We start from the raw sequence: 16,277 nt of genomic DNA on the forward strand, positions 1-16,277 counted from the left end.
GCATCTGAGTTTTTGTTCAGGGGGTGGGACTTGAAAACCAGTCAAAAATTTGTTTATATACTTTTTGTTATGTTTTTACGATTTGACAAAAATTTCAGAGGGGGAGGGGGGTCAAACGCGGTAACCCCTCCCCTTGATACGGCCTTGCTCTCGGTATAAATTAAAAAAAAAACATTTGCTTACTCCTTAAAGCAAGCTTAGACAAGATTTTACATTAAGTTTCTTTTTAATTTCAATATTCGAATTTTTTTTTTACAAAACCACGAAAACTTGGGCGTATCTACTGTAATCTGAACTTCTAATTCGAACTTTTGATTAACTGTATTAACTGATATAACAGATTAACTGATTAACTGATTAACCTGTTTTAACAAGGATTCGTAAACTTGATAGGACAGGGAAGGAATCATTCCTCTTCGCTCCTTTATAAAACAAGAAAAAAAACAAGTTTTTTAAACTGAAAGTAAGGAGCGACATTAAAACTTAAAACGAACAGAAATTATTCCGTATATGAAAGGGGCTGTCCCCTCCTCAACGCCTCGCTCTTTTCGCTAAAGTTTGACTTTCTCACAGCTCTATTTTTGTTAACAATAAAAAACTTTAGCGTAAAGAGCGAGGCGTTGAGGAGGCGACAGCCTCTTTCATATAAGGAATAAGGTTTTCATTGTTTAAAAAAAATATAAGAGTTTTCATTAAAATATTTTCACTTGTAGGGGATGTTTCCCCCTCTTTAAAAAATAAGGTAAATTTTCTCAAGCTCGTAGCCTTTGATGAGTAATACTAAACTTGATAAAATTTATATATTTAGAATCAGCATTATAAGCCCATTCTTTTGATACATTTATTGATATCAAAATTCCGTTTTTAAAAATTTTAATTCACAAACCTCTTTTGAAAGCACTAAAAAAAACTGTAGCGTAAAGAGCGAGGTTTTGAATTGGGGGAGAACACCCTCATATACGTAATAATTTCTGTTCGTTTTAAGTTCTAATGTTGCTTCTTACTTTTAGTTGAAAAAACTTTTTTTTAAAATTTAATTTCTGACCGTTTTTTAAATAATGCTTGGAAATCCGGCGCCCCCTTCATAGAAATATCCCTTACCCCAAAGAAACATCCTCCACGGTAAGATTCTCCCGAGTAACCCCCTCCTCCAGCCCCCCCCCAGAAAAAAATACTTCCTGAAAATGTATGTATACTTCCCAATAACCAATACAATATGTAAGCAATGGGCAAAGTTCATAACTTGGAGCCCTTTCGACTATGCTGAACAAAATGGCTATCTCAAAATTTTAATTGTGTGACTTTGAGAAAAAAATGAGCATGGGAGGGAGCCTAGTTGCCCTCGTTTTTCAAACCAAAAAAACTTTAGCGTAAAGAGCGAGGCATTGAGGAGGGGACAGCCCCTTTCATATACAGAATAATTTCTGTTCGTTTTATAAAAACAGCAATCATGAAAAATATATACGCCATTATGTGTATTTGGATACTACATGATATTGCATGGGTTTGGCACAACTATAAAACTATTAGTTTTAATGTGGACACGGACTTTGCCAAATTATGGCGGTAAGTGCCTTTTGATATAGAAGACAAGAAAACTGAAGAATATTTGCAAAAACAAGGAATTACAATTATGCAAAACACAAAAAGCAACGAGTTCCTAATGTTTTAAAGAGGAAACAAATGAACAAATATTCATATATTTTTAATACGTATATTAGGGGGTTCACCCCCTAGTCAATACCTTGCTCTTAAAGCTGAAGTTCGAATTTTGTTCCAATTCTTTAAAAATGATCCCTTAATCACAAAGGCCGAATAATTAAAACAAAATTTGCAGATTAATTTTACTTTTATTTGGTCAAATGGCTTTCACAAAACTTGTTTAATTTTATTTGCGAACGTTTTTATTAGTAATAAATATACGTAACTTACGAATTAACTTACGCAACAAATTTCTATATTCATATATTTTCAATAAATATATCAAGGGGCTCTCCCCTTAATCAATACCTCGCTCCTTAATCTTAAGTTCGTATTTTGTAGCCGTTTTTCAATAATAACCCTTAATAACACTAGCCGTTACTTACAATAAGTAGCTCTTATGAAAGTACTAAAAAATCTTTTGCTTAAAGAGGGAGGTATTGACTAGGGGGTTAACCCAATCATCCACGTAATATTTTCTGTTTGTATTTTGATGTTATTCCTTATTTTCAGTTGGAAAACTTTCTTTTTTATATTTAATTTCAGATCTTTTTTTAAATACCACTGGGAAATATGGTGCCCCCTTCATAGCAATAACCCTTCCCCCAAGAACACTTCCTTCATGAAAAGATCCTCCCCTATAACCCCCGACCCGCCCCTACCCCCCCACTACCAGAAAAAATTCCCCCTGAAAACGTCTGTATACTTCCCAATAACCAATACTATGTTAACATTGGGTAAAGTTCATAACTTTCAGCCCTCCCCCTGGGGGCTTCGAGGGATTAAGTCATCCTAAAAGACATAGTTTTTATATTTTTGACCATGCTGAACAAAATGGCTATCTTAAAAGTTTGATCGGATGACTTTGGGAAAAAAATGAGCGAGGGAGGGGGCTTAGTTGCCCTCGATTTTTTTGGTCACTTAGAAAGGGCACTAGAACTTTTATTTTCGGTTCCAATGAGCCCTCCCACGATATTCTAGGACCACTGGGTCGATACGATCACCCCTAAAAAAAAAGTATCGGTAGGGTTCTCTGATACGCTGAATATGATGGTGCGATTTTCATTAAGGTTCTATGACTTTTAGGGGGTCTTTCCCCCTTTTTTCTAATATCAGCCCAATTTTCTCAGGTGCCTAACTTTCGATTGGTAAAACTAAACTTGATAAAACTTATATATTCGAAATCAGAATTCAAATCTGATTCTTTTGATATATCTATTGGTATCAAATTTCCGTTTTTTAGAGTTTCGGTTACCATTGAGCCGGGTCGCTCCTTACTTACAGTTCGTTACCACGAACTGTTTGAAAACAAGAAAAGTAGCCCAATTCCTCTTTAATCAGCTAAAGTTAACACCATTACTTAATAAAACGTAGAAAGTGTGGAATGAATTGAAATGACACTTCTCTTATTCAATAGTCCTGAAATAATTTCTAAGTTTAAAATAAAATCAACTTAATGAATTAATGTAAGTGTCTTAAAAAGGCACAGGACGCTACAACAGGGCATTAGCAGTTCATCACAAAGGCGAGAGTACAAACTGAGGAAGAAAAATACTTTTACAATGTCCTATTGTACATTAAACGAGTATACTTGTTTTAGAACTCAAATCGCACACTAATACATACGGCACTAGACCTAAGTCCCCACCGGTGGTTCTGATCTCCGTCACATAGCCCTTCAACCAGAAAGCGCAATGGGGAGTTGGAGGCCAGCCATCCTGTCGTTTCGCACACCCTCCCTGTTCACTTTCCCCAGATTACCCCAGGTGCCTAGTTAGAGCTACGTCGACTCTGGCTGAGCATAAGAGTCATGCCACTGGCCCCCGTTTAAAACCAAATAACCAGCGACAACAGGATTCTGCCTGAGTCCTCAAGGACAATAATTTCAAGTCGCGCATGCTAACCACTCGACTAGGACGGTTAATAAATATAGAGGTAAGGGGAATTCAACCCCCCATCCTTAAAACTAATCCAGGGAAAAGGGATGATAGCCAGCTCTATCGCAAGCTTGATTAGCCGATGGGCTAACAAGCTTAACTTGTCATTGGCCCGTGAGCTTGGTCTTTGATATTCATCAGCCACATTCACTATATATATTTTATCATAATTTTGGTTGATCTATCAAGCTACCTAAGATTAAAACTATATTTCTCTTTATTTACAGTGAGTCTACTTTCCATCACTACTACAGAAAGAACACCTTCTATTAGTATTTTATAAGGTATGTCTGCTATACTGTCTTACAGGATTACATACATATGTCTACTTATTTCTGCACCGAGGACGGTTGAGCAGATGTACCAACCAAAATCCTCGTATTTTACCCTTTTTTAAATGCCTCTGGTTTACCTTGTTTCTTTAGTCCTACATTTTCTAATTTTGTTAGATTAAGTTTAAACAATTTAATTAGGAAATGCTGATTTGCCAAAATGTTGCAACACCCAAGAATATAGAATTTTATTGCCAACTTTACCCTCTTTTGTGCAAATTTTCAGAGCCCCATAAATGTAAGTATTATTGGATTATTTCAATTTGAAGAAAACATGAGAAACGGGTCACCAGTTAGAAAACTAAAAGAAATAGTGGTAGGCATTATAGAAATAACAAGGTTTTCCAAGGGGGGGGGGTAATTATTGGTTGCATACATACTTGCTTTCAGAGGATTTTATTTCAAATCAGCGACAAAACCAGTGACTCAAAACGCGATATAAAGAAAACACCCCTATTACAGCTTTTCAAGTTGGACAACCATTCTGAATATAACTTAATGTCAAACGATCCCAATCAAAAGGTAATATCTACCCAAAATCAATTTACGTGACCCTGTGAAACAAGATCTTATTTTCATCCATAAAGACAATATAAAAAGGTTTTTTATACCTGGATAGAGTGTGCTCTGGCTCTGTGTCGGGCAGCCATATCCCTGTAGCATTGAGTCACAGCACTGGCAACAGTCAGGTCTCTGTATTCCCTGTACATATTGTGTGTGCCAGATCTGGAATCGTAACGAAGCCATACTCCAAAGTTTTTCACTTTCAATGGGGTCTTCTCGTAAACCTTAAAATATTAACTTATTAACTGACTAATTTAAGAATTATTAGTTTTTTCAATGAAATATTTTTATTCATGACAGATATCGGTCATTACATCATGAATCCTGAATTTGAAAATAATATGAAATTTCTTAAAATCTTAGAAATTCCTCTAAATTTGAGGTACGCAAGAGAGGACCGCGATATACCAGAAAAATAACAAAATGATATATAAATTTATCTTTCTAGATTTCAATATTTTTCGAAAGAGACAATTGTTACTAACAAAATAAACTTGGTCGGGCGAAGATTGTAACGGAAGACAATTTGATCATTCTCCAAATATTGTTTCAAAGCCACCCCCTGTAACAACGAAAAAATAGATCCAGGAAATAGAATTGTATCTATTCTTCCTCCACCTAACCCCCAAGAAAAAAAATTACCGTCGAAAGTATTTGGCAAAGTAAAATAAAAGGAAGCCACGAAGTTGAAAACTATACTGAACAATTCGAATGCTGCAATTCATGTAAGTCATTGCATAGTTGAATTGGTCATACTGACTAATCCAAGGATATAAATGACTCATCTTACTGTGGCACTATTTCCTTAATAGTAACTTCAGGTTCGAATAAAACTATTCTGTGTTAGTGCACAAACAAACTCTGAAGATTTTACCCAGAAGGATAACTCAACGTTATGACTTGTTTCTGTAATGACTAACGTTTTTTTACCATATCTTTTTGAAGGTTAAAGAAATCCCTGTCCCTTCAAAAATTTTTAGAAGTGCTAGCTGGTCAATTTTCTTTTTAATAAGCTGGCTTTCTAAGAATTCTGGTGAATATGATTAAATTTTATAGTCATGTACCATCTAGCCCTTTCAGCTCAAAGAGGCTAAGTATGTTCTCATGTATGCAAGGACAAAATCTTGTGAGTTCAACATACTGTATTTTAAACTATTTTTCTGTTATAGCACAGAAGAAGCTTTATATTATGCTATTTTTTTCCAAAGCAGTTTTTTTTAATGCATTGTCTTTGATTTTACGTACAAGTCCACCCAAATGGGCATCTTGCATAGCTAAGTCAAAGATTAATATACACAGTTTGGGAACGCCATCTTAACCAAGGTTCAAATTAAAATGGAGCTGAACCGTGAAAACCATGTTGAACATGGGCATTGTGGCAAAGTTAAAAATACGACTAAAATATAATTTTGCATGTTTCAGTCCCCTTTCTCAAAGCCGATGAAAAATCCCCCTTGCCAAAGGTTTTTACCTGTATGCAGTTGAGTTTAAAATAAATTTTAGGAATTAAAACTTTATGTACACATTAAAAGAAGGGTCGAAGATACATAAAGGAGGGAATGGAGGAGAGGGGTTACAATCTGTTTCTGAAAAGGCTGTTAAGTTTGTTTTTTTAATCTCTTGTCTGTTCGAATTTTGAAGCTATTCCTGTTACTTCTAAAAGATATTTCCAAAGTGCTGTGGCTTATCACAAGCTGGATTCCGTAAAGATCTTTTTTGAGAATGATTAAGTTTGTATATTCTTGCACAATCTAACCCTACATGTCGAGGAGGTAAGACATGTTCTCACACACACAAACCTTGCTAGGCCAAAATATGGCCAAAACCTTGCTAGTTCTAGATACTGTGTTTAAACTTTCTTCTTCTTAAACCTATTTCTCAGTAATGACAATTTGAAGAAGTTTTATAATATGAAACATATTTTTACAAAGTTATAATTTATTTTGAGTGTATTGTCTTTGACTTTACGTTCAAATCCACACAAATGGGCACCTTGCCTAGCTGAGCCAAAATTTATTATACACAGTTTGGGAACGCCATCTTAACCAAGGCATAAATTAAAATGGAGCTGAACTGTGAAGACCATGTCGAAAATGGTAATGGTGCCCGAGTTTCAAAACGGGACAATTGTAACAAATAAAATATATGGCATGCTAAATAACAAAGTCTCACAGTGGAAGTTGGTAGCAGGGGAGAATTTGATTATTCTCTATACACTATTTCAAGGCCATTCCCTTCTAACAATAAAAATAGGTCCAGAAACTAGAATTATATCTACCCCCCCCCCCAGGAGGCATCGTTTGGGAGGAGGGAAGTTGCCCCCCTCAATAAAACGGAGAACAAATTATCATACATCCCACGCCCCTTGACTATCCGGATATGGACCCCTCTTGCCCCCAATAAAACGCCAGAGATTCGCCCCTAACCCCCTTGATAAAAAGTATTAACTAACTAGATATTTGGCTAAGTGAAATAAAGGAAACTTTTAAATTGGAAACTATATTGAACTACTAGAATGCTGCAATTCATGTAAGTCATTGCATAGTTGAATTGGTTATACTGACAAATCCAAGGATATAAATGACTCATCTTACTGTGGCACTATTTTCTTAATAGTAACTTCAGCTTCGAATAAAACTATTCTGTGTTAGTGCACATTCAAACTGTGAAGATAGTTAAACATGTGGATAACTCATGTCACCATAAACAGAAGGACTGAAGGCGCATAAAAGAGGGGATGGAGTGGAGGGAATTATAATCTGTCTCTAAAAGGACTGCAATTTTTTTTACCCGTCTCACCTAAAAGACTGAACCTATCCCTGTCCCTTCAAAAGATTTTCCCGAAGTGCCAGCTTGTCAACTTTCTCTTTGACCCGTCGTGCAAAACGTGGGGTAGCAAAGTAGCAATGCTACTTGGCAGTTTTCGAATTTATTGGCAGATTTTATCTGAAAATACCATTTTTTACATATAAAAACACTTGTTGCGCAAAAAAGCTGTCAAAATACAAGTTGTGCTGCTAAAGTGTCGGCAGTTTTTGGAATTCTGTCGAAGTTACTACTCGCAGTTTTGGAACTTTTTACAAACCTGTCTTTGACAAGCGGGCTTTTCAATAAATCAGCTGAAAAAAAAAGATTTTTATTTTATATATTCTTGCAGTCTAACCCCTATCATGATTTCTGGCTCTTCATTCTCGGTGCGAACAAAAAGCTCCTCCCACTTATTTGTGCAATGATTGCCCACTTATTGGTTGAGCCGGCCAAGTGGTTTTGTCAGTACTTGTTCCGTAGGTGATTATTCTTTGTCACCCGTGAAAAGATCTAATGCCGCTTATGTTTATAGGTTCTCTGGAGCACTCGCACCTCGGTCCGGGTTTTTATAATGGATGAGATAGGGAAAGATCATACTGCTAATTATATAAATTGTGAGCTCAACGAGGCTATGTAGGTTCTCATGTATAAAATTGTTAAAATGTGGCTATTTCTGAATACTGTATTTAAAACTTTTTTCCTAATAACACTGAAAAAACATTATAATATGCGACATTTTTTCCAAAGTAAGATATTTTTATTTTCGATGCATTGTCTTTGACTTTACGTTCAAGATATCCCAAATGGGCATCTTGCATAGCTAAGCCAAAATTTAATATACACAGTTTGGGAACGCCATCTCAACCAAGGTATAAATTAAAATGGAGCTGAACTGTGAAAATCATGCTGAACATGATCCTGGAGGCGAAGTAGGTTCTTCGATAAAAATGGGACTTATTCCAAGTCAATTTGGCTATGCAATAAGCAAATTCCAATGCTGACTCAAAAGTGATAGCTACGCCTAACCCCCATTCGTTCGAGTTTGACTAGTCAAAATAATAACCTACTCATCTATTGAACAACAGTCTACAAGTATTACAATTAACAATATCAAAAGGCATAAGTGTTTTTATCAATCAAAGGGCGTCAAAAGTCTTTCAATATTGTCTGAAACAACATTTTTCAAAGGGGATAATTGCAACTAGCAAATTAAATGTGACACGGTAATTACCCAATATTCTTGCAGTGGTAGTTGATAATGGGGAGAATTTGATCATTCTAATATTTGATTTAATATTCGGTACTGGTGCATTATGCGGGCATCGCTATATACTGTATCAAAGAAACCAGTCACGAAACCCGTCAAACTGCTATTTCATTAGCAGATAATGGATGATTTGCTAGATAAATTGATGGCAAAGTGTGGTTTCTCAATATTTAAACGGTTGTTTTTTGGGGTTCAGGAGGGAGAAAGGTACCTACGTTAGGTTAGGTTACGTATTTATTATATGCTATTCTTTACCCCCCCCCCCCCACCCCCTAATGTGCAAATATATAGCCAAATTTCTTTCTAAACTATTATATATTCATCCTATTTTATTTCATTAGCATTAACCAAACTTGACTTCTTCGCGGTGCCCGCATAATGCACCAGCACCTAATATTCTTGCACATTCTAACCCCTATCGCTCAAAAAGACTAAATGTTTTCTCGTTTATACAATGCATACATTCTTGCAAGTTCTAAATACTATATTTAAAACTTTTTCTTTCGTAATAGCAGAGAAGAAGCTTTATAATATGCGTTTATTTCCAAAATCATATTTTTTTCCAATGCATTGTCTCTGACTTTACGTTCAAGTCCACCCAAATGGGCATCTTGCATAGCTAAGCCAATATTTAATATACACAGTTTGGGAACGCCATCTTAACCAAGGTTCAAATTAAAATGGAGCTGAACTGTGAAGACCATGATGAATATGGTTATTGCGAACATGTAGGTTGTCAGATAAATATCTATTGTACAAGTCTCTAAAATTGCAGCCTACAAAATCATAACAGCCAAAATCAAAGTTATAACAACCTGAAAATTCAGGACAGCTGCCCCACCCCATAAAGAAAAAGATCCCGGATCTGCCCGTTATGGCAAATGGCTACGTTATATATTATAACAGTCTTTCGACCGTGTCTTTAAGTTGAAAGAAAAACTAACAAGATAATGTTGTATGCGCTGTCCATGGCGTTACGAATTATTCAGACACTGTTTACCCCACTTTACCGGCAATTATTTTGCAACCATAGATAATGCCAAACAATCCTTAAGGTTCATAGTTTTTACACGAGGGTATCCTTAAGAAACGTAACTTCAAGCATGGAAAGAAATTACCTTTTGAGCCCCCCCCCCCGCCTCCAAAAGTATGGTTTAAGCATAATGATTCAGGCCCCTTCCTTGAATCACTCTACAAAGGCATAAATCTCCTTCCCCATGTGCAGCTATAGTTCAATAAATTTAGAGGATATCAATATTCTTTTTCTACCCCCTAAAGATCTAACTAAGACTGGAGTAAAGAAAAAGAGAGCAAAAAAATTCATAATAAAAAAAAACTCTGATACCTGGAACAATTGAAATTTTTAAAGATTAAAAACTAAAATTATATACTTCACAATATACTTAAAGACTGTCAAAGAATAACTGTCAGGTCTGCACCAGGAATTTAATTTTAGCCCTAAAAAATTTATACTTTTTGGGTACTAGGGAATAATTTCTTTTACTATTTAGATTACAGCATTTCAAGAAGGAGGTATTTTTAATTCTAATAGCCTTATACAGACCCATTCAGGAAGTTTCTATTTTTTTAAACGGATTATTTATATACATGACATATTATAATTACTTTTTTGTTTTTTATTACAATTTTTGTAGTTCTACACATGTTTTAATACAAACAGTTCTTTTCCATCTCCTTAAAATCAATATTTTTCTGAATTTGAAGCACACCTGAGAAGACCGCGATATACCAGGATATCACAAGTGACGGTTAACTTTTTACCTGATTTTTTTTTTTTTTTTTTTTTAACGGGACAATTGTAACAAACAAAATAAATTGACATGGTAATACTCATAATCCCACGATGAAAGTTGGTAACGGAGGAGAATTCGATAATTCTTCTAAGAAACTAGAATTCTACCCCCCCCCCCTTACCCCGTCGGAAATAAACAATACCTTCCTAGATATTCGGCTAAGTTAAGTAAAAGTAACTGCTAAACTAGAAACAATATTGAACAATTAACATGCTGCAAACCATTTTAGTCATTACATAGTTGAACTGATCGTACTGACAAACCCAGGATATAAATGACTCATTTTACTGTGGCACTATTTTCTCAATAGAAACTAATAGTAAGGTTCAAATAAAACTAGTCTGTGTTAGTGCACATTCAAACGGTTGAGATTTTAGCCCAAATGATAATTGATGTCCCCATAAACAAGAGAATTGAAGGGACATACATATTCTTGCACTATTTAACCCCAACAGCTATGTATGTTCTCATGAATGCAATGGTCAAAATATTACGAATTCTGATTAATGTATTAAAAAATAAAATCCGTGAAAAACTGAAGAAGCTTTATAAAATGCGATTTTTGCTCCAAAATGAGATATTTTCAAGTCCACCCAAATTAGCATCTTGCACGGCTAAACCAAAATTAAATATACACAGATTGGGAACGCCATCTTAGCCATGGTACAAATTAAAATAGAGCTGAACTGTGAAAACCATACCGAACATGGTCATGCTGCCCAAGTACACACGACCCCTCCCCCGTTGGATCGGATTTGATTTATCAAAACAATAGCCTGCAGATCTATTGCACAACAATATCCAAATTGTGTCTGTAAAATAACAAACAAAATCAAAGAGAACAAAAATTCAAGGCTGCTACCCCCCAAATAATCCCGAATTGTAACCCTCACACTTGTTAGCTTTTGATTGACAACTGATATCCGAAATCGCAATCAGTTGAGGATGATAGAGCTATAATACTCTAGCAGCACCTAACCCCTATAAGGCATAGGGGCCAAATAGGTTCTCAGATGTGCCTTGGCATTTATTGCACATATAGGTACAAAAGCCCAAATTTAAGAAGAAGGGGGAAGGAAGGCCATACTCCACCATGTGATATGACGTGAGTTCGATGATAAATGTGGTGGTGATATGACGAAGAATGAGTATATACAATTTGGCATGTTCAAGTCCCCTTCCTCTTTCTGCTACCTTTAAAATTAGAGACAATACACTTCTAAACTGTTCACTGGCAACTTTCCATGCCATTACTGCCCCATGTCATCAGTCTTAAAAACAAAAAGGTGCTAGGAAAAAGAAACCAAAAGCAATATAAAAATAAGTCCTAACCTAAAATTTACCCAGCAGATAAAAGCCAGCGACAAAGTCCATTAAAAATAAGCGAAAAATGAAACCCCATCGTCCATAAGTAAACCAGAGTAGTTTATATTTTTGGGTACAATGGACAAACGGTCATTACTATTTTAATCATTTCGGGATGGAAGCATTTTAGGTTTGTAAAATATATTTACTTCTAATGCCCTTTTAGTGACGCATACAAGAATTTTCCATCTTTGAATGGATCATTTATATTCATGACGGATCGCGGTATTCCTAATTTTTTTATTCCTAATTTACAAGACCGGAAAAAGTACACGCGGATACGCTTTTTTCGCTTTTACTTAAAATCTTCAACAACGGAACAACGAAAAATGCATGAGTGCTGCAAGTGTTGTACTTTTTATTTCGATTTGACGTCATGTTTGAAGGTATTCAGGCGCTTTTTAGAGACTATTAAAAAAATATTAATAATTACAAGTTGTTATTCTGTGTAATCTGGATATTAGGATAATTACTATTTATAGTAATTATAATTACTATTATAAGTCATTTTAGAATATATTTTATAAAAGTAAACTTGGTCAATTAAATATGTTTGAAATATGATCAATTAATTAAAAAAGTAAATATACTTGCTTATTTGCTATTGGACAAATAATTTGCTCTTCGTCATTTTAGAATATAATTGATAAAAGTAAACTTGATCAATTAAATATGCTTGAAATATTAAGAATTAATTAAAAAGTAAATATGCTAAATAAACACAAGAAAGAGAAAAAAGAACAAAAAAACTTCAGAGCTAAATTCACAAACGGGCGACCAACCCTTGCCCAAGGGTTGGTAATAAATAAAACGATGTTTTTTCTGATCTCCTTAGAACTGACATTTTTCTACATTTGGGATACTCACGAGAGGACCGCAATATACCAGAGCATCACAAGTGACGGATAACTTTTCTTCCTGGATTTTATTTTTCTTTTTTTCAACAGGACAATTGTAACAAACAAAATAAATGGGACATGGTAATGCTCATAATTACCATAGTGAAAATTGGTAACGGAGCAGAACTCAATCATTCTCCAACGATTGTTTAACAGCCATCCACTTGTAACAATGAAAAAAAGGCGCAGAAACTAAATTATTTCTACCCCCCCCCCCAAAAAAAATAATAATTACCTTCCTAGATAATTGGCTAAGTAAAGTAAAGGAAACTGCTAAATTAGAGCTATATTGAACAATTAGAATGCTGCAAATCATGTAAGTCATTGCATAGTTGAATTGGTCTTACTGACAAATCCAAGGATATAAATGACTCATTTTACTTTGGCACTATTTTCTTAATAGTAAATTCAGACTTGAATTATTAAACTATTCTGTTAGTGCAAATTCAAATTAAGAAGATTTTAGCCAAAAGGACAACTCATGGCCCAATAAACAGAAGGATTGAAGACACATACAGGAGAGGATGAAGGGGGGCGGGGGTTATAAGTTATTTCCAGAAAAAAAAACTTTTTTTTAACCGTATCTATTGGAAGATTGAAGCTATCCCTGTCCCTTACAAAGATTTTTCCGAAGTGTCAGCTATCTTTTTGAGAAGCTTTCCAAGAACTCTGCTGAGAATGATTAAATTTTAACATTCTTGCACATTCTAGCCCCTACAGCTCAAAAAGACTAAATGTTTTCTCATTTATACAATGGACAAACCCTTTGAAGTTCAAAATACTATACTGAAAACTCTTTCATAATAACAATGAAGAAACTTTATAATATGCAATTTTTTCCAAAATCGATTTTTTTTTTAATGCATTGTCTTTGACTTTACGTTCAAGTCCACCCAAATAGGCATCTTGCATAGCTAAGGAAAAATTTATTATAAACAGTTTGGGAACGCCATCTTAACCGAGGTATAAATTAAAATGGAGCTGAACTGTGAAAACCATGACAAACATGGTCATGGTTCCCAAGTACACCTGATCCCCATTGGGTTGGTTTTGACTGATCAAAACAGTAGCCTACAGATATATTGCACAACAGTATCCAAATCTTATTTTACAGAATAAAAAAAATCAAAGGGCATAAAAATTCAAGGCACCTAATCCCTCCCCAAAGTAACCCTAAATCCAGCAGCGATGGCTAAGGGCTGACCTTTTCTCAAAAGTAAAAATAATTAATAGTGTTAGACGCTATCTTTAACACTAGGGTTGATAACACTATTTGTCCCTAATTCCCCGGAAGAAAAAAACTTTTCAGTCTTCAAACTTGTTAGCTTTTTATTGACAACTGATTTCTGAAATAGCATTCAGTTGAGGATGATAAAGCTGTAATACTCTAGCAGCACCTAACCCCTACAAGGCATAGGGCCAAATAGGTTCTCAGATGTGCCGTGACATTTATCGTAAATATAGGTACTGACAGCCCATATTTTAAAAAAGGGGTGGTGGGGGACAACACAAAAAAAATCCTTTCAACCATTAATTTCTAACTTTCCAGGAAGAGGTATATCCCTAAAAACATATCCCTTTACTGACGTAGTTAAGATGCTTCCATGTTTTCAGCGGGCCGTTTATATTCATGACGGGTCGCAGTAGTCCTAATATAGTTTTTTCTTTCCATTGCCCTTTAAAATAGTTGAAATTTTCCTGAATTTGAGGTGCACTCGAGAACCGCGTGCGTTATAGACTAGAATTTCATTAAGGATAATCGTATTTCTTGTTTATTATTATTCTGTGTGTACCCTAAAAACAAAACAAATTCTGATTGTAATTCAAAGACATCGATTTTTCGGGGGCACTCAGTGTTTTGAAAATTATAGAAAGGGAATGTGTTGAAAATTGCAAACCACTAATTCATAGCATTCCAAGGTGAAAGCGTTTTCAAAAGTTCTTTCTAGTTTCTTTTTTGTATTTATATTAGCCAGTGGCAGATCCAGAGGGGCCCCCCCCTGACGTAGCCTAATGTAGTGTAATGTACTTAATTAACGCAAGTTTGCGTTAAATAAACTTGCTTCTAACGCAATTTTATCGGATTAACCCATTTTGCCCCCCCCCCCGTTAAAAAAAAATCCTGGATCTGCCCCTGATATTAGCCACTAAACACACACATGACAATATTTTTTTATCGATGGATTCCTTAAACTCGTGATCGATGTCCTGAATTTATTTTTTGGATCTACTAAAAATTAACATTTTCTACATTTGAAGTACTCACGAGAAGACTGCAATATACAAGGGCATCACAATGCGACGGATACATTCTCTACTTTTTTTTACTACTACTTTTTTTTTTTTTTTTTTTTTTTTTTTCGGCAGAGCTGTAACTAACAAAATACATTACACGCTAAATACCCAAACCTCCCGCAGGGGGGGGGGTTGGTAAAGGGGGAGAATTTGATTATTTTTCAGACTATTTCAGGAAATAGTATTCTCTGCTCATTATACGTTTTAATACCATCCTTTACTTTCATTAGTCTAAATAATAGTTACGATTCCTGACTTAGATTCAAATGGCGATTCTTTCTCACTATACAGTTTTTTTGCTCACTATACAGATGTCTATTTGCTCCTGTAACTGTAAGTAGAATTCATCTGAGTCACTAGTATCTCCACCAGTCGGTTCTACAGGGGCGTATACTACTATAACTGATACCTTGAACTTTCTAGTCATAAAATGAGTTATTTAATTTTACAATTAAATAAAAAAAACAAGTTTTTTTTAACTGAAAGTAAGGAACGACGTTAAAACTTAAAACGAACAGAAATTATTTTTCGAAGTTTTTTTTAATTTAATTTTTGAACGTTTTTGAATTAATACAGGTTTTGATTTTGGCTCACCGTACATGAATAATTAAAACAAAATTTGAATATTAATTTTACTTTTAATTTGGTTAAATGGCTTTCTCAAAACCTGTTTAATTTTATTTACGAACGTTTTTATTAGTAATAAAAATAAGTAACGTAACAAACTTCTATATTCATATAGTTTTAATGTGTATATTAAAGGGTTCGCCCCCAAGTCAATACCTCGCTCTTTACGCTAAAGTTCGAGTTTTGTTCCAATTCTTTAAAAATGACCCCTTAATCACAAATGCCGTTAATTAGAATAAATAGCTCTTATGAAAGTACTAAATAATCTTTGGCTTAAAGAGCGGCTCCTTACTTTCAGTTAAAAAACTTGTTTTTTTATATATAATTTCTGATCTTTTTTAAATAATGCTGGGAAATCCGGCGCCCCCTTCATAGCAAGGTCCCTTCCCCCATGAAAACTTCCTTCATGGAAAGATCCTCCCACATAACCCCCGACCCAATCCGCACCCCCCCCCTACCAGAAATAATCCCCCCTAAAAATGTCTTTATACTTCCCAATAACCAATACTATGAGTTAACATTGGGTAAAGTTCATAACTTTCAGTCCTCCCCCCGGGGACTTCGGGGGATTAAGTCATCCTAAAAGACATAGTTATCATATTTTCAACCATGCTGAACAAAATGGCTATCTCAAAATTTTGATCGGGTGACATTGGGGAAAAAATGAG

At 35.0% G+C, this 16,277-nt stretch overlaps 1 protein-coding gene across 1 annotated transcript in view; it reads right to left on the minus strand.

Annotated features, from left to right (window-relative positions):
• Positions 1-16,277, minus strand: part of RpL18A (ribosomal protein L18A) — a 39,004-nt gene that overhangs the window by 10,580 nt on the left and 12,147 nt on the right. The window contains exon 3 of the mRNA XM_089102601.1: positions 4,582-4,758. Coding sequence (XP_088958727.1) covers positions 4,582-4,758 — 177 coding nt within the window. The remainder of the gene's footprint in view (positions 1-4,581; positions 4,759-16,277) is intronic.

This window comes from Artemia sp. Qi Xiang Cuo, chromosome 16, assembly GCF_049724085.1.
Source record: "Artemia sp. Qi Xiang Cuo chromosome 16, ASM4972408v1, whole genome shotgun sequence".
Lineage (NCBI taxonomy): Eukaryota > Metazoa > Arthropoda > Branchiopoda > Anostraca > Artemiidae > Artemia > Artemia sp. Qi Xiang Cuo.